Source organism: Camelus ferus, chromosome 35, assembly GCF_009834535.1.
Source record: "Camelus ferus isolate YT-003-E chromosome 35, BCGSAC_Cfer_1.0, whole genome shotgun sequence".
Lineage (NCBI taxonomy): Eukaryota > Metazoa > Chordata > Mammalia > Artiodactyla > Camelidae > Camelus > Camelus ferus.
In genome coordinates, this window is record NC_045730.1 from 2,990,568 (window position 1) to 3,008,240 (window position 17,673).

At 60.5% G+C, this 17,673-nt stretch overlaps 1 protein-coding gene and 2 long non-coding RNA genes across 7 annotated transcripts; 1 reads left to right on the forward strand and 2 right to left on the reverse strand.

The window, feature by feature from the left end:
• The first annotated feature begins 177 nt into the window (after nucleotides 1-177).
• LOC116661456 lies at nucleotides 178-6,126 on the forward strand. 5 transcript variants are annotated; one of them, XR_004317317.1, is made up of 4 exons: nucleotides 178-1,021; nucleotides 1,150-1,653; nucleotides 1,996-2,829; nucleotides 3,269-6,126. It is a non-coding gene; the product is annotated as an uncharacterized LOC116661456 (long non-coding RNA). The 5 variants fall into 5 exon arrangements; XR_004317320.1 differs by having other exon boundaries at nucleotides 179-1,021; nucleotides 1,353-1,653; XR_004317319.1 differs by having other exon boundaries at nucleotides 180-1,653; nucleotides 1,996-2,083; nucleotides 2,179-2,829; nucleotides 3,269-6,125.
• Nucleotides 4,228-6,911, reverse strand: LOC116661458. Its single transcript, XR_004317324.1, has 4 exons — nucleotides 6,558-6,911; nucleotides 6,125-6,188; nucleotides 4,743-4,826; nucleotides 4,228-4,353 (listed from the first exon to the last, which is right to left on the reverse strand). It is a non-coding gene; the product is annotated as an uncharacterized LOC116661458 (long non-coding RNA).
• A 584-nt stretch (nucleotides 6,912-7,495) lies between these two features.
• On the reverse strand, nucleotides 7,496-8,411 carry LOC102518712 (calmodulin). Its single transcript, XM_014565176.2, has one exon. The coding sequence runs from the start codon at nucleotides 8,165-8,167 to the stop codon at nucleotides 7,721-7,723; it is 447 nt and encodes a 148-aa protein (XP_014420662.1). The 5' UTR covers nucleotides 8,168-8,411; the 3' UTR covers nucleotides 7,496-7,720.
• Nucleotides 8,412-17,673: the final 9,262 nt, after the last annotated feature.

Below are 17,673 nucleotides of genomic sequence, written 5' to 3' on the forward strand. Positions count from 1 at the left end.
TGGTGGCTCTTGCATGTCATTGAGGAGACAACGTCCAGGCTGAGTGGCGTCAGCAGCCTTCCCCAGGGGACCCCTACACTCCACACCTGCCCACCCACCCCTGGGCCCCAGCAGGGCTCTTGCCACCCGGCCCTTGGAGATGGCCTTTCTCCTGCTCCAGTCTCCACAGAGACCACTTCTCAGAGCTGGGACTGCCTCCAGCCTCTGCAGCCACACTCCCGCCGCGCTGGGAGGGACGGCAGCAGAATAAGATGCAGAAAAGAGCCGGCAGGGACACATCGGGAGGGCGCGCTCCCTCCAGCTCCACGCCACACTTCTCTGTAGGCTTCTGTGCACACGAGAAGCTTCCAGCGGTGACCTGGCCCAAGCGCCCCCTTCAGAGGTGGGCAGGTTCACCAGGTGAGCTGTCTGCTGTCCTGCGTTTGTTAGGGCCGCTGTCCGACTCCTTGTACCGTTCTCCACCTGTTATTTCTGTAACCTGCACGCTCTCCACTTAGCAACTGCTTTAAACGACCACGGTAAGTGGAGAGCCAGCCTCCCTTGCGTATAAGTAGAAGGAAACAGTACGTGTCCTGAGAACGAAACGTCGCACGGAAGCCCTGCCTTAGACGCCCTCGCCGCGGAGAGGGAGGTCCGCGCCCTCCTGCTACCTTTGCTGGGTGAGGTCCCAGCACCGCCTCGGGCACCACGTGGTGCAGGCCCCAAGCTGGGCCGACTGGACGCCCTTTCAGAGCTGCCAGTGCATTTTCCCCTCCCTCTTTTCCCTGTAACAGTCACCACAGACACGAATACATCCCTCCGGTCAAAAAGCTCGTGCTGAAGACCTGCTTTTTCTGCCAGCGCCAGCCCACGGGACGAGAGACCAGCACTGTCTGGGGAGCGATAACGGGCTGTTTCCAACACCCCTCCGCACTGGCCCCGGCAGATACGGCGGCGGTTCCTGACAGGACATCCCCTCGGCCTCACGGAACGCCCTGGGGAGGGGGCGGCGCCCCACGGGCCGGTCAGGCCCCACCCACAGGTAGGAGTGAAACAAGCGCGGCCTCTCAGGCGCGGGGTCCGGAAGCCCACGGGCTGTGAGCACACTCACAGGGACCCAAGACACCCCGCCGAGGCCTCGTCCCGCGCCCGTGCCCCTCGTTTCATCAGGTCCGCCCTGGCTGGGACTCGACCCGCCGCTTAATAAGGCCCGCGGGGGAAGAGCTGTTGCTGCACGCCTTTGGCAAACAAGAAAACCGGGGCGGAGGGCTCTGCCCGAGGTCTAGCTCAAGGTCAACGCCGAGGCCAGCTCTGCTCCCTCCCGTCCATGGTGGGAGTGGGTAAGACCTCACCGCTTTTGCCTGTTCCTCTAGAGCTCGCGAAGCCGAGTTCTCCCAGGCCGCTGGGGACGTGGGCCTGAGCAGCTGGAGTGAGATAAAGGGGAGAGAGCCAGGAGGAGGGGGAGGCCCGGGGCCAGGCTCCGTCCTGGTCCCCCACCACCGCCCGCAGCCTTCCCAGCGTTTCCTCTCTGTCAAGGACCACGACCCCAGTCCTTGCTGGGGCACAGCCCCAGGGAGCAGCTGAGCCCCAGTGACACGGTTGGGCCCTCCTGTCCAGGAGCTCCTGCCACCTGAGCCCTTGCCTGGGGCAAACGGAGCTCCGCCTCGGAGGCAGGTGTGTGACCTAGGGCTTGGGCCGGGGTCTTCTTCCACTGGGCTCTTTCCAGACCTCCAAGAGCAGCTGGAATCAGGAGGCCCTGCCTTTCCTTGCTCAGAAGCAGCAGGCAGAGTGAGGCTGGGGACGGAGCCCTGTGTTCAGACAAACCCCTGGCTGTCACTGCAGGGTCCCTGGGAGGCCTCCGTCCTTCTGCACTGGCCTCACAGCCGAGGGTCTTTAAGAACCTCAGGTCCAACAGCTCCCAGCCCTTCTCCCACCCAGTGCCCCTGTTCCTCCCCAAGTTGAGTGTTTTGTTCTTGTAGCAAACAGACCACAATTGCTGCATCATTTGTTTTCCAGATGTGTTGACAAAGGGTGGGCGGAGCCCTCAGAGGCCGGGCAGTAGATGCCCTGGGGAGCTGTGCGCTGCCTTCCTCGTCACACGCTTGTGAGTGACTGCATGACACTTTCCACCTCCGTGTGTTTCGTCTCCTGTGGCTGCTGGAACATATGACCACAGACCTGGTGGCTCTGTCCTCATAGCTCCAGAGGCCAGACGTCGGAGCAAGCAGGCGGGTCGGTCCCTGCTGGAGACTCGCGGGAGAGTGTTCGCTTCCCTCCCCAAGATTTGACTTCCATCTAAGTCAAAGGGCAGCCAGGCAGAAAGGTGGGAGCTCCGGGGTCAGCGACATTCCTGGCATCCAGAGCCCCCGAGGGGCAGAGCAGCAGTGGGGTCACCCAGCAGGCCCCTATGTGTCCCCGGACAAGGTGGCTCAGACTTGACCTGTGTGACCGGAAGCCTCCCACATGGTCTGCAGGGCCCATGCTCCCTGCCCAGTGGGCCAGGGACGGCTGGGCCTGGGGCACCGGGTGAACCCTGGTCTCCAGGGCAAGTAGGTGCTTCGTGCTCTTGGCCTCTCAGCCTTGGCCACATAGGTGCCCGGGAGCATAAAGCAGGTGGCCAACCCTTGGGCCCCCAGGACATTGTGGGTTGGGACATCAGGGGGACCCACAAACACAGCCTTTTTCAAAAGTTCTCCAGTTCTTTCATTGGCAGCCAGGACCGAGAATCCTGGCCTAGAGCAAAGGTGGGCTCAGGCTAGAAGGGCAGAGGCGGCTGGAAAGGTGGTGCCCGGCCCTGGGCGGGGCTCCTGCGTGGAAGAGGAGAGCATCCCAGCTGGCAGGCGGCTGCAGGTGAGCGAGGAGCCCACACAGGCGCTCAGGCCCCTTCCCAGGTTACAGACACACCAGGGGGACCGTGGGGGGAGGGAGCGAGGTCACGTGTGTGTGGTGGGGTGATGATGGGGCGGTGGGGGGCAAGCCCTGGCTTCCTGGGTGCCCGGCAGCACCCGCTGGAGGGTCACCACCGAGCAGTCGCGGTGAAGGAGGGGTCGGCCAGCCACATTCGTGAGCCGAAAACTCAGAACCTGGATGAGTTTACAGAGAAAACGGGACCGGGTAATTTATCTAGGGGTTATTCCTGAGAATCTGCAATGTACTGTTTCTGCTGAGAACCTGCTTTTCATGACCCATCAGCGGCAGGGGAGGGGGTGCACTGTGCAGAGAGAAGCAGTGGTCTGAGTTCTTACCCACTGGCACAGGAGGCCTGACATTTAAACCTTTGTCCTACCAGGTACACAGCCTGGAATGTCCGATTTCCCTCCTCCACGAGGGAAGAGAACTCGTGACGGTTGATCTGATGTGTCGTCTTGGCTGGGCTGGTGGGGGCCCGGGGGGCTGGCGGAACCTTCTGTCTGCGTGTGTCTGGGAGGTGTTTCCAGCAGAGATGAGCATTTGATCTGGTGAACTGAGTAAAGCCGATTTCCGTCCCCAGTGTGGGGGGCATTATCCAAGGCATGGCGGGCCCCAGTGGGGCAAAAGGGAAGGGTGAATTCGCTCTCTGCTTTGGGCTGAGACGCCCACCTACCTGTGCCCGCAGACATGGGACTCCTAGTTTGAGTCTTCAGACTCAGATCAGGATGGGACCCCCTCAGCCGCCGGATTCGATCCTCAGGCCGCAGGTTATACTGAACTCCACCCCAGCTCCCCTGAGTCTGTGCTAGCGGGGGAAGTTGGGGGTGCCAATCCTGGGACCTGTCCGCCCCCCCGACACAGCCAATTTCCATAACAAACTTCCTCTTGTATCTCTCCATGGGGTTCTCCAGAGAGGCAGAACCCGCGGGGCCTGACACAGAAGTGCTGGGATTTCCTGACCAGGCACAGACCGTTGTCACGGTTCAAAGAGGACAGGGCGTAAGGCAGGCGCCCGCTCTCTCAGTCACGGCCTTCCTTCTTCCTGTCGACTGGGACACGGTGAAGATTTCTCTTCATGCTGTTGGCATCGCGGATGCCATCTCTGCCCGGCAGGGGTGATACCTCACGGAGGAGGGAGCCCCCCGGCCCCGACACCTAGTGCAGGTGGCGTCTCCTAAACCAGCCCACGCTCCAGGCATCCACACGCCCTGCGCCCAAGGGGTTTACCGTCTCGTGTAAATGTAGATGAGTTTTATTTGGGGTCCTGAGGAAGGAGACTTGGCCTTGTTCACAAGGAATTGTAATACAAGACGCACCTCGGTGAGACTCGCACCGAGAGATTCAGTCACTCCCACCAAGAGTGTGCACTGCAGTGCAGGTCCGCAGCGTGCCGGGTCTTGTTCTGGAACACTTACTGGAGAAGGAGGAATTTGATGTGAACCTTAAAAGAGGACCTTAAGAGGCCTGTTGGAAACAGATATAAAGTAGGACGTAAAAGCTCCAGGAGCAATTTGGTGAAGAAAACGTGTTACTTAGGATATAGGATTTGAAACTGCTTTGACCAGAAGTGACATAATTCGTCCAGAGTTAATGTCTTGAAGGACTGGGGGAAAGTTGTTACTTCAGCTGAGATTAGTTTTTGTTTCACCACAGCCAGCCCAGTAGACGCGTCAGTTCAGTTCTGCTCAAATGTCAGTGTGTATGGTTCATATTTCGGACACCGAGCATTTACCAAATACCTCAAACCCTTGCAAAATATCCCTCTGAGCCAGTTAACCGTCAGGGAACGCAGCATCGGAGCCGCGGTCTGCACCGAAGGTCAGCGGGGAGCCCGCCCCACCCACAGTTCTTACCCCCTTTGCGTGGGAGGCGTGCGCAGCTTCTCCGTCACGAAGCAAACCAGCTCCCCTTCCCCAAGATTAGGCCCAATAATGTGCCTAAAAAAAGAAGATACCAAGAACGTCCATCCCTGTCAAGTTATGTTTCGACATTTAGGTGAAGTGACAACAACTGAAGCCACCGAGCCACACGTCAAACGGAACGAAACTAGAATCTCAGGCTCGGCGAAACTGACTCAAAAGCTGCTAAGAGCATCTCATCTGACTCGGCTCTCACCCTTAAAGTATCCTCTTAAAAAGTTTTTGGGAAATACCAGCAAGTTGACTATTTGCAGAACTAGCCTCGGCCAGTGGAGTTTCAGAGAAGTGGCTTACGGAGAACCAGTTGCCCCGACCTGAACTTCTGGCTCCCTCTCCACTGCCCTTGGGGTCTAGACTGGGGGTGACTGGGCCCCGCCCTCCGAGGTTGTCCAGACCGTCTGGAGCCAGCGTGAAGCCATTTCTCTGTGGCTCCTGCAGGGTCAGCGCAAGGAGACCGTCCGCCCTTGGTCCCCACCTGCCCTCCCACCAGGCCCCCTCCCAGGGTGACTTCCTCAGGGGGCAGGGCTGCCCAGGGGTCTCCCTGGAGAACAGCCGTGCAGGTGGGGCGAGGCCCTTGGAGCCCCGAAGTCCAGCCCAGGTCCTCCTCTCATCCGAGACCTAGAGTGAGTCACTTCCTCTCCCAGACAACACAGCTCCCCGTCCTGTTCCCGGGACAACAGATAAAGAAGTTTCTGCTGGTTTCTTCTTGCCTTGGGGCAACAGCTCAGCAGGGTTAAGCCTCAAAGGTCTCCTCGCAAACCTGTGGCAGACCCCCCATCTCCCTGGGCTGCTGGTGGCGTCTCTCCTTCCTTCTGTAAGTTCTAACCTTCCATGAACTGCATGCAGTAGAAGACGTCACACTGCCAAAACCACGGAGGATAGAATAGTGTGCGTGTAGCCACCAGCCGGCCTGGAAAACAGCACAGTGCGGCACCAGCTGGGGGCCCCCTGCGCCGGCCGGCCCCCCGCCCCAGAGGGAGCGGTGGTCTTGAACATGGAGTTCACTCTTCTCAGGTAGGAGTCTCATCGTTCTTCACAGTCAGAAAAATAGAGAATTTTTTTTAAAGGAAAGATTCAGTTTTACACTCAGTAGACCTGAGCCATGGTTCTCGGACACTTGGGCCTCGTGGGGCAGGAAAAGGTCAAAATGAACGTGGGGCATGTGTCAGATTCCCCATGTTTCAGAGGAAGTACGTGGAAGAACACTCACAAAACTCGTCTGCCACCAGTCACATCGTGAAAGGATGCTTAATACAGAAAGTAAAGAAAGCATAGTTTCAGAATTTAAATCTGAATGCATTTAGTGTCGTCCAAACCTTTTTCTCCTTTCCACACAGAGCCTGGAGACCTTCATCCGGGACCAGCGTGGCCCTTAGGAATCTGCAATTTAGAAACTCAGACTGTGTGACCTGTGTCCCTAAGAGGATGGGGACTTTCTGGAGGGGGCCACCCCCATCCCGGGCACAGCCACCCTGCCCCCCTCAGGCCACACACCAGATGGGCAGCAGCTTCTGTCCCCCACCTCCTCATCTCCATGTCTTACCTCCACCAGGTGCCCCACCTGCCTCCCCAACCCACCCCTCCTGCCCGCCCTCAGGGTCCGGGAACTTCTGTCTTCTGTCTCCCAGTCCTCAAACCCAGGACCTCCCCTCACCGTGTCCAGCCTCAGGGGACCGCAGCCAGACCCTGAGGATGGGGCTGGGATGACCGGGGCAGCCGTGTGGGGTCCCAGGACACTGAGTGACTCACTGAGTGTGTCACCAAGTAGAAAAACTTCATCGATGCCGCAGCAATGCCTCCATGCCCCGCCTCCCCTTGCACAGGGACGAACCAGGCAGCTCTGTCACCCTCCAGCCACGTGCCGGAACAAGGGAGCGGTGCAGGGCCAGGCATTGCTATTTTGCAATAACCCCCCAGGCGAGCTGGGTCTGCCTCTCCCCACCCTGAGCTGAGAACCATCGCCTCCGCACAAGCTGGGATACAGTTCAGGAAACACCCAGCGACATCGCAAACCCAAGCGGATATCAGGGTGGGCGGGGGTGGTTGGCGCACCCTCGTCTCCCATCCCCACCTCCCCGACTCTCCCCAGCTTCTCCGCGGGGTGCACACGCAGCCTGGAAGCCGCTTCAGAGCACCCCCGACGGTGGGGCCCTGAGGGGTCGCAGCCGAGAGGGTCTGGGCAGCAGGGGGTCCGGGTCCCGGGGGCCCCTTCCTCCCTGAGCCATGTCCCCTGCATGTGCGACCCCCTCCCCTTCACCCGTCCCAGCACCTCTGGTCCCTCGGTTTCCTGACTGTCCTGCCTTCAGGTGATGCGGACCTGAGCCTCCGGTGCCCCCACCTTTGCTCAGCGTGTTGCCCCGTGAGACCCCGTGTCTCAGGTGCGAGGCATGCTCGTGTGCACAGCACACACACCCCCACACCCCCCCTTCTTCCAACTTGAGTCTGAAGAACAGCTGGCGACGTGAAAGGACAATAGACTGTGTGTGGTGCAGGTGGTGCCCCTGCCTGAGCCTGGAGCCTCCCCCTCCCCCCCCATACCCCTCCCCCTCCCTCTCCTCATCCATCAGAGGGCGGCCTGCTCCAGGTGGGTCCCCCACTAGGGCCGAGCAGAAGAGATGGAGTCTCAACCCCAAAAGCCACCACTTGGAGCCCTCGGGTGTCCCCCATTCAAGCACAGTGCACCCCCCTTGGAGCTCACACCCCTTTTTATTCCGACCACCACGATGCTTTAGGGTTCCTCACAACAGCCCTGTGAGGTAGGGAGCACACCCGTTCCACGAGCACTTGAAGTCTCACCGGGGAGAGCGCAGAACCCAGGCCGGGGAGGGGCCCAGCATCCTACCCACGACCCAGACGGCCCCTCTGCGTCCCCCCTGGAAGCGGGGCCTGGGCGGCAGCAGGAGGAGGCAGCCTCACTTCTGGGCCAGGATGTGCAGGAACTCCTCATAGTCCACCTGCCCATCTTGGTCCACGTCGGCCTCCCGGATCATGACGTCCAGCTCCTCCGGGGAAAGCGTCACCCCAAGCTTGGCCGTGGCCTGCTTGAGCTCGTCCAAGCTGATGCGGCCGTTGCCATCCAGGTCAAAGGCGCGGAAGGCCTCCCGCAGGTGGCCCTTGCCGCCCAAGGCCTTCATCTTGGCCATCGCCACCAGGAACTCCTGGAAGTTGATGGCGCTGTCCCCGTCCGTGTCCATCTGGGAGATGAACTCCTTCAGCATGGCCTCTGACGGGGCCTGGTCCAGGGCCCGCATCACGGCGCCCAGCTCCTCCACGTTGACGACACCGTCCCTGTTCTTGTCAACACTGTCAAAGGCCATCTTGAACTCGGCCACCTGCTCCTCGGACAGCTGCTCGGCCATGTCGCCCACACCTGCCGCGGGGCTTCTGCGCTCACTGCCGACCAGCCAGAAGGGCTCACGTCAGGGCTGGACCGGTGGCGGCGCAAGGCTGCGTCTGCCAGAGGACGGAGCTCAGGTGGCAGCCTTCCCACGGGCCGGGAACCCCCTCCTTTTCTGCAGATCCGAGCGGAAGGAGGAGGAAGGTTCCCCACCCACCCCACGTCCTCGGGCAAAATTCTCCTCCCAGGGAGGGACAGACCAGCTGAGGACAAGAAATGCAGGAACTGGAGAGGCAGGCCCGCCCAGGAGGAGCCTGAGGGAACCCGCGAGGGGCGGCCTCGCCCAGCCCCAACCGCAGACCCCGCGCCCCAGAAGCTCTTGCCCACGTGGCTCTCACAGAGACCCCGGCCAAGCTGGTGGGGGGGGCACCCAAGAGGGCTCCCCCAATTTTAGGGACAGGCTGGGGAGGGGAGCCTCCCTCAGCAGACACAGCACGCGGGGTTGGGGGGGCTGTGTCCAGCGCTCGTCCTGCAGGGCGGGGCTGGCGGGGGGCAGATGGTGGTGGAAGGTGGTGGAACGTAGTGGGGTTCTCCCCGGATCCTCTGGTCCATCTCGCATCGGGGTGGCCAGCAGGTGTCAGATGGGGATGCGGCTGGCTGCCTGTCTGCCTTTGCTCTCCAGAAAGCGGGAGCCTATTGCAGGCAGGGCCTGGCGCACAGGTGGTGCTGAGAATTGTTGAACGAATGTTCAGTGTGACCTCAGAGGTGAGGGCAGGACTTCTGTCCCCGCAGAATACTTCTCTTCCAGCCCCCCAATTCCTCTGATTCCATCCTGTCTGTAAGTGCGGGTTTCCCTGAAGAGACACCGCAAAGGAGGGGGCCGTTCATCTGCACTCCCAGAGGAGTCCTGCCTGAGGGGTGGGGGGAGGCTGAGGGGCACGGGGCCGGAGCAGGCCAGCCCCGGAGATGCTTGGGGGTGGGAGGACGTGGAAGGGGGCGGCTGAAACTGCGAACTTGGCCTGACTCGTGGGTTTACAAAGTCAGCTGTCAGCACAGAAACCCAGCCCGGACTCTGTCTCACCTCTGCCCGCTGCCCTGAGTAGCAGAGTTTAGACCAAGAGCTCGGGCCTCGGGGACCGTCCCCTCAGAAGTGACACCCAAGGCTGGGAAGGGCCGTTTGCCTTGAGGCCCCACAGTGACTTTCTCAAGCAAATCCCCTCTCTGTCCCTATAAATTCCTATGACTTCCCCCCACCTCTGCCTCGGTGGGAGGAACAAGCTTCTCTCCTCTTGAGAAATGTCATCAGCTCCAAGCCTCCTGGTTCAGCCCATCAGACAGACCTCGGAGTCTGTCCTTCCCTAGACAGCAGCCAGGCAAACACCTCCCCCTGCCCCCAGCCCCCAGCCCCGCACACCCGCCCCCGGCCACCCAGAGGCCCAGCTGGAGACAGACACATGCTCCTGTAAAGGCATCTTGAAGCTGGAAAAGTACAGAGACCTCAATACATAATAAGCAATCAATTTCTCCATGAAGCTGACAACAGCATCGGGTGGAGAACGTGGGTCCACCCCGGAGACCAGCACCGGGAAGCAGCCACTTCGTAAGCGAGGTAGGAAGGGCGGGGCTCCTAATCACTGGATCAACCCAGCCCCTTGACTTGGTTTTTAGCAGAATATTTGAAGATCTAAGTCTACATCTTTTAAATGTCCTCCTCTTATTAGCAGGACTTGATTTAAAAGCCAAGATGCTTAATATTCCCTCATTACTTGGTATGAAATACAACGCTGCAAACGGAGAGCTCTCCAGACAGGAGACTTGAGCTCTCGGGTGTAACTCTGTCCCTGACGTGGGAGCTTAACTTGTGCATCCGTGTCTTCACCTGTAAACACGGTACAAGGTCCACCGCATCTGGTCAGGGCCCTTAGGATCAAAGATGAAGTAACTCTGATCAGCGGCAGTGTTGCTGTTCTGTGACACACGTCCTGTTTGCACTCGGTATAAACCAGCGCCCGAGGAAGTGCCCACCGGGGGCGGAACCTGGCTCAGTTTCGCTCTGATTCCTTCCTTGATTGATGATGCTGTCTGCCCAGAGGTTTGTCACAGACACAGTCCCGGGGCCTGGGCAGATGCAGCCCCACACAGAGCAGGGGCTTCTGTTTGGAAAGAGCATCCAGCCCCGGGGACAGGAGGTAACCTTGTGTTCTCGCCACGTGGAGATGGTGTCTCGAGGTCACACACGGTGCCCACAACCACCCAGGAGCTCAGGGGAGAGCCTGACCGCCGGTCAAGCCCGTCTGTATCCTCTCTGCCGTTCCTCCCTGACGCAGGCTTTCTCTCTTCAGGGTGGATCAGCCCTGACATCGCTCTTGCCTCCTCCCGCCCAGCCTCTGCCGAAGTGGGCAAGGGGTCAGCGGCATTGGGCCGGCAGCAGGGATGGCCACTCAAGAGTGACTGTGGAACTCAGGCTGGGAAAACGGGGAAGGCTCGACGTTCCGGCCAAAACCTAGTTAAGCTCCTTTTTTCCCCTAGTTAAGTTCCCACCCAGGCTGCGGAGGGAGTGGAGAGACCAGAGATGCTTCGTGATCAGGGCATCTCTTACAGGCCACACCTGCTGCGAGGCTCCCCCCAGGTAAGGGGGTGAGGGTGTCCGTCTGGGGAGGAGCCTGAGTTTGGAGGAGGCCACTTGCCGGGTGTCCCACGTGCACAGAAGGGGAAAGAAGGATGCACTGGGGGCCACGGTCTCTCTGCGTGGAGCTCATCGTGGTGCATGGTCTGAAGGGAGAGGATGGGGGGCCAGGGCACAGGGTGGCTGTGCTGGGGGGTCCTAGGTCTGCCGAGGAAGGAGGACAGAGAGGGTGCGGATTTGGCAGGGGAGCTCAAGCCTTTTGGGGTCACCCGTCAGAGGTCAGCTCTCCCGCCCAGGCCTCATTCCCTCCCCTGCCCCAGTTACTTTATCTCCCTGGGATGCTCGTCTCCTCCCAGTGAGAGCAGCCCTGGTCCTGGGGGAGGAGGGGGTCCCCTTCCTGGAGGAGGGTGACACCCCTGTAGATGTTACAGAAAGCGTGAACCCCTCTAAGGTGGCCGGTCAGTCCATAGGGGACCCATCATGTGCGGACAGCATCAAGCAGTCGCCATGAGCGTGTGATACGTGTGTGACGGTGAGTATGGGTGTGATGTGCAGGCATTACTGTGTGTGTGATACATGTGTGCACGTGTGTGATATGCACGTGCGCGCGTGTGACTGTGCGTGTGGGCATGTGATTCATGTGTGTTGGGAGGAGGTGTACAATGCCAGGCCCGCAGAGCCAGTGTGAGGCTCGGGTGTCCCGGGAGCCTGACCCGGGAGCAGACCCCTGCGTTCCCACTGCTGTTGGGCTCTGTGGGCAAAACACTGGGGAACCTGCTACATGGGTCTTGGGGGTGCCTCTGGCTCCCCCAACTTGCAGGGACCTGCTTGTCCCTCCCCTAGAGCCAGTCCCCCCAGGGACGGCCCTGCCTGGACCTTGCCCTGTGTGGGAATCGCGGCCGCCCACGCGGGGTGAGCAGTAGACACGGCGAGATCGTGCAGCCTGCACCCAAGCCCCGAGGTGCCCGTGTCCTGAACGCCAAGTCCCCGCCCCACCCCCGCCCTTGGAGGCCGTGCAACAGGTGGTTCATCTCTGGCTTTGGAACCGGCAGCTGTGGGGCCAAGCTGGCTCCCCACTCTTGGGGCGGGTGACACCGCCCCCTTTTAAGGGGGACCACACAGCGCCTGCTTTACAGGCTGCCGGGGGGTTACGTGAGCGGCGGGGAACCGCAGAGCAGACCTGATGGATAAACATCATTTTCCAGGAAATGCCCAGAAGTTGGGGGTCACCTGTCCACTTCAGGCCCCCGCCCAAGCAGAGGTGGGGCTGCTGGGGGCAGACATCACATCATGTGTCTGTGTGTCTGGGACTCTGTGCTCACAGCCATTCGCCGGCCAGGGCTGCGGCCAGGGCTGCTGTGTTTTCAGGGCCCACAGTTTGCCTGGACTTGTCAGGAGGCTGGCGGGACACAGGTGGCTCTCTGTCCACAGTCCACGCACGTGCCCGGCCCCAGTGACGATGGACTTGTTATCCAGCACGTTCTGCAAGCAGTGATTTCGTCAGTGTCTCCCCAGGGGGCTGACCCTTAGCCCTGCAAGCACGGGGCCTCTAACTGTGACCACCTTGGAGGGAAGTCTCTCTAAGGCGAGTCACATGCCTCACCTCCCAGCGTTGTAGAACTAGGCGGAGGGGAACGCCAGTGGCCAGAGGCAACGCGTGTGCCGGGCAGCCTGTCACAGCGCGCCCGCCCAGGGGGCCTCGGGCAGGCGCTTCGGCCGGTGCCGTCCCCCTTGGCTGTGTTTCCCTCGCTGGTCACGCCCACCGCCTGCCCTGAGGCCGGTGGCCCCGCTTCACGGGTCTTCCCTCCACCTCTCAGACGTCGCTGACGCCACTTACAGAAGAGCCCAGAGGAGAGAGCACGGTGCGCCCAGCAAAACAAGGTGGCGCCCGGCTGCAGACCACGTGGTGCTGCCCCCCACCAACCCGGCTTGTCCTCAGGAGCACTGGCACGGCTGAGCGGGGGCGCCGGCTTCAACCAGGTCAGGTCCTGGAACTGGGGCGGCAGGACCGGCTCCACCCGAGCCTGACAAGCTCATCGCCCCACCCGGGCGGGGGCCGCGCTGCCGCCTTGCTACCTGAGGGGGGAGGCGGACCAGCCCCGATGCCCCTGCCCCCTTGGAGCTGTTGGAGCTGTTTCCGCAGAGCGAGCCTGTGTTCCAGGGCGGCCGGAGGAGTGGACAAAAGGAGGGCTGTGACCCTGCCTCTGAGGGCTCCCATCCCGGGCGGGTCCCAGAGACAGAGCTGGGGTCCTGCCCAATGTCTGCAGTCGGAATGACGGGCACCGAAGTGTGTTCGAACAAGAGGTCAACTGAGGGCAGAGCCTCGAATGGCCTGGGGGCCCAGGGCAGGAAGACCACCCCCAAAACAGCCTCCATCGCCTCCCTCCCTGCAGGCCACCGCTCACTCTCCTGGGATGAGGGGAGAGAGGGCGGCTTGCCAGCCTCTGGGACTGGACACCAGTCCACTCCAGGCCTGTCTCAGGCCATGTTCTGCCATCACCGCAGAGGCACCTCAGCCTGGAAGCCAGTCTGCCTCCGGGGAGTCACCCGCCCTCCTCCACACACACCTGGTGCCCGGCCTCCAGCCTCTGCTGTCGGAGGTGGAGGGGGGGGGTCCTGTCTAATCTCCGTCTCCCAACCAGTACGTTGTCCTCGTCACGAGGTGGGTGCGGGGAACGCGTCCAGAGAACAAAGGGTCAGTGATTGGGCCGCCTTCACTGCTGTCCTTTGAATGGGTTACGGTTGGTTTTGCCCCCTCACGCCCCAGATGAAGCTTCGAGGGGCCAAGGAGGTGGACTAAGAAACGCCAGGTTAACAGCCAAGCCGAGACCAAGACTACGCGGTCCAGTTCCCGGCCCACGTCGCGCCCGCGGCCAGGACCTCGGCCAGCGTCCCCACTCCCCCAGCGCCGCCCCTCCACCAGCCGAGGCACCGCATCGGTGGTCTGTGAACAAACCCGGCCCTTCCCGCCGTCACAGCATCTCCCGCCGGCGAAATGACTGGGTCGAGGAGAAGACACGTGCTTTCCTGCTACACAAACAGCCCCTCCTCTCATGTGCACAACACTCCAGGGTCACCTAGGAACGGCCCTTCCTTCCCGTTCCCGGGGCCGGCTGCCGTGATGGCGGGCAGAGGTCACCCCGTTCCAGAGCAGACCGAAGGAACTGGCTCCTCAGAAGGAAACCGGAAGCCAGTGATGTGACCCGTGACTCAGCCCCACGCCCCGTGGTGGTGTCGGCTCCCAGCCCGCCCACCCCGACTGTCACCCAGTGTCCGGGCACCGCTGCCCATGTCCCCTGAGCATCTCACTTCCAACGCCTGTAAGACACACACGTCCTCAGGTCTTGGAGCTCCCTGCCATTGGATAGATGTTTAGTTGTGAAAAAATGTCCATATTCCCCATTTCCACCGTCTCACCACCCAGGCTTCCTGTGCAGCTTCACCCCTGAACTCGGGCCTCAGCCTCCCCTCTTCCCATCATAGGATCTCCTCCTACACCCACATTTTTCTTAACTCTTTTACAGTCTAAGAGCTCGTGCGTCTGCTGGCCCAGAGAATTTGTCTTATTGACATGATTGGTGGGTCTCCTTTTCTGCCTCCTTCCTGGGCCCCCATGTCTGGGGTCTCTCCTTCCCGCCATCCTGTCCAGCGTTTCTTAGAACCAGAATGTGTTTCTCCCCCTGCTTCCTTCTTTGGAGAAATTGCTCTTTCTGGCCCTGGAGCCCCATATCAGCTTTAACTGGTTCGCGGTGAGGACGTGTGCATCTGTTATTTCCTGGTGGCAGGAGAGGTCTGTGCCTGAGGTAGCACGGCTCCTGGTCTCCCTGCCGCCCTGGGTGACGGGGTTGCTGCAAACCTTTTGCGCCCATGTTCGGCAATGTCTGTTGCCACCAGCTTTATGCTTTCCTCGGACACCCATCGCAGCCTGTCGACACCTCGTTGCCTAACCCGGTAGAGCCACGCCGATGCCTCTGCCCTATTTACCTGTGGGAGAGGGTGACATTAACGTTCACACCTGAGCCCTGTGTGCCAGGTGCTGTGGGAAGAGTTCCGGGGGGGTGACCTCATCTTGTCCGCACTGTTTACTCCTGTGTTACCGATGAAGCAACCGAGGCTCGGAGATGTCACAAAACTTGTTCGTGGGAGAGCCAGGAATCTGGATCAACGTTCGCGTTGCTTCAGAGCCTAGCCTCTCCTGCACCGCATCGCGGCGCCTCTCAGTGTCTGATGACTTCAGCCATCCTTCGCACGCCACCCCCTAAAGACAGCCAAGGCCCAGCTCAGGCAAACCCTGGGGTCCTGATGCCAGCTTCAGTCCCTTATCTCCCAAGAACTCAGATCAGGCACAACACCGGTGGTCTGAGTAAGGAAGTGGAGGATGGGCGGGACCCTGGGGGTGGGATTCACGCATCGACGGCGCAGTGTGATGAGCCCTCCAGCCCAGTCCTCCCCGCCACACAGACCACACGGGGACTCCACGCCCTCCACCGCCTTCACCCAGTTTCTCTTGATCATTCGTCCCAGGAGACCCGAGTTCCATCCCAGCTCAGCCTCCACCCAGTGACGTGACCTTGGTCAATGCCTTCATCATCCATTCAGCAGATATTTCGTGAACTCGTGTCATGTGCCGGGGCTGGGCTGGACCTCGAGAGCCTTCAGGGGGCCTGAGGCTGCAAGAGGTGCCCTTAGCAACTGGAAGTGCCCACGGTCCATCCCCCAAGGACGGCCTGTCCAGGGCAGCACAAAGCGGATGTGGCTTGGAGCCAGGAGATCCTTCTGCAAGGCCCTCTGTGTCCCTGGCGAAGTAGTCGTACTGTCCTGGGCAAGTGCTATGTTCAAAGGTTACAAGGTCTGGAAAACGCGGGAGTGGGACTAGACGGTAGCTTTCAGAATTAGCAGTAGAAGCCACGCTTCCCATGAAATCTTATTCATTTGATGAATAATAGTTAATGTTCATTGAGCCTTTACTGTTCCCACCACCCGTCCAACCCTTCCCTGTATTAACCCCCAGTGCCCTGGGCAATGCTGGGCCCATCTGGCAGGTGAGGACCATGAGTCAGGAGCACTGGGGAAAGGAAGGTGGTCGGGCTGCTCCCTTCACCCTCTCCTACTCCCCCTGTGTTTTGGGAGGGACCTCTGGAGAGTCTAAGGGTCCCAAAGAGCTAGTTCAAAGCCACTGGGTGAATGACCTCCGAGGGAGCTGCCCCCGGGCTTTTCCAGACCACCTGGGGCCTCCTGTCCAGGCACTGAGCTCACACCCCAAACCCTCCTCCATGCCTCCCGTGCTCACCCGCAGGCGCACGTGTTTGTTCACATGTGGAGGCTTGAGCCACATGTGCATACACATTAAACTCAAAGGTTTTCAGTCACTCCTCATGAGCTTCAACGGCTTGGAGCTTGGAACAGACACCTTTCTGGCCTCTGAGTGAGTTCCAGACCCTTCTAGGGAGATCCGCTTGTCCTCCTGAACATGACTGCCTCACCCCGTGGTGACGGGAGCTTGGAGGAACAGACGGGCCTCCTTAGCCACTTACCACGGGCATGTTGGCAGCGTGGGGTCCTGGCCTCTCAGCAACAATCCCCCTGTCATATTCATATTTTCTGTTGGTCAATTTTTTTTTTAAACATCAAATGGAAGTTTGAAAGGCAGATGGGTCATACACCTGACCCCTTCCTTCCAGAACCAGCAACTTGCCTCCCCGCCGTGCCCCCTCCATCCTGCCTCCCCACCCCCAGCCCAGCCCACCCCACCCCCACCCCCAGGCCTGGCCCGGAACCCCCTCACCTGCCCGCAGCACAGGGAGGGCAGGCCGGGCAAAGTCAGCGACCTCAGCACCAATCACGAAAGATCACCCTTTTCCCAGGAAAGCAGGAGGCCCAGGGGAGACTTTGACCTGTGTGGCTGCTTTTACTGTGTGAGACTCAGCACGAATCTTTGTGCTTTGGTTCGGGGTGATCATTTGACCCTGATTTAATCAAAGTGGCTCTCAGCAGTTAAATACAGGCCACTCTGCGTCCCCGTGTCGCCTGGAGCGTGAAAGCACGATGGAAGCCCTCAGGACGCTGACAGTGCAGCCAAGGACCCAAAGGAAGGCTGGACGCAGGCGGGGCCCCCAGGGGGCCGACCTCGGAAAGCAGCCGCCTGTGGGGAGCAGTGGACCTGACATGAGGACACGCGGACCCAAGAAGAGCCAGGAAACGCTCAAAACAATCCAATAGTCGGCCTCCCGCGCGCTCGGTGGACTTCATTCTGCGAGTGAGGCCTCGGGTCATAAACGAGAACGTCTCCTGCACTTTTAAGATCGAGCAGGAGGCGGTGCCCTGCGGCCCCACGAGCCCTGGGAGAGGCGGCCCCTCGTCCCCACATCCTGAAGGGTGACGGACCTGGTTACTTATCAGATTTCAGTTACACAGGGCACAGCTCTGACCCCAGTCCACGGTGTCCCCCCTGAACTCCAGCTCCAGCCCAGCCCAGGACAGGCCTGCAGGCATCTCCGATTCACACGAGACCAACACAGACCGAAAGTCACCCTGGGAGTCGGGTCAGCCACGGAGTCTGGAACAGCCTTCGGTAGGGAGGTGAGAAGGGCCGGCCCAGGACCCCTGGCTCCCACAGAAGGTTCCCCCGTCATTGGAGAAGACCCTTTCCCGGCAACGAGGGTGATTAAGAAAGTGTGGTTTTGCCCGTGACCAATACACGCTGGAAGGCAGAGCCAACAGGCCTCTGTGTCACCAGGCCCTCCTGGCCTTGGGGAACAAGACGCGGCAGCAGGAGCTGGTCAGGACCACGTGCACAGCTCACCGCGGTCCCCAGACGAGCTGGAACATCACTGCGGGCGTCTCATCACCACACCCCAGTGTTGTTGCTTCTCAGACTATGAACAACAGCACAAACCGTGCAC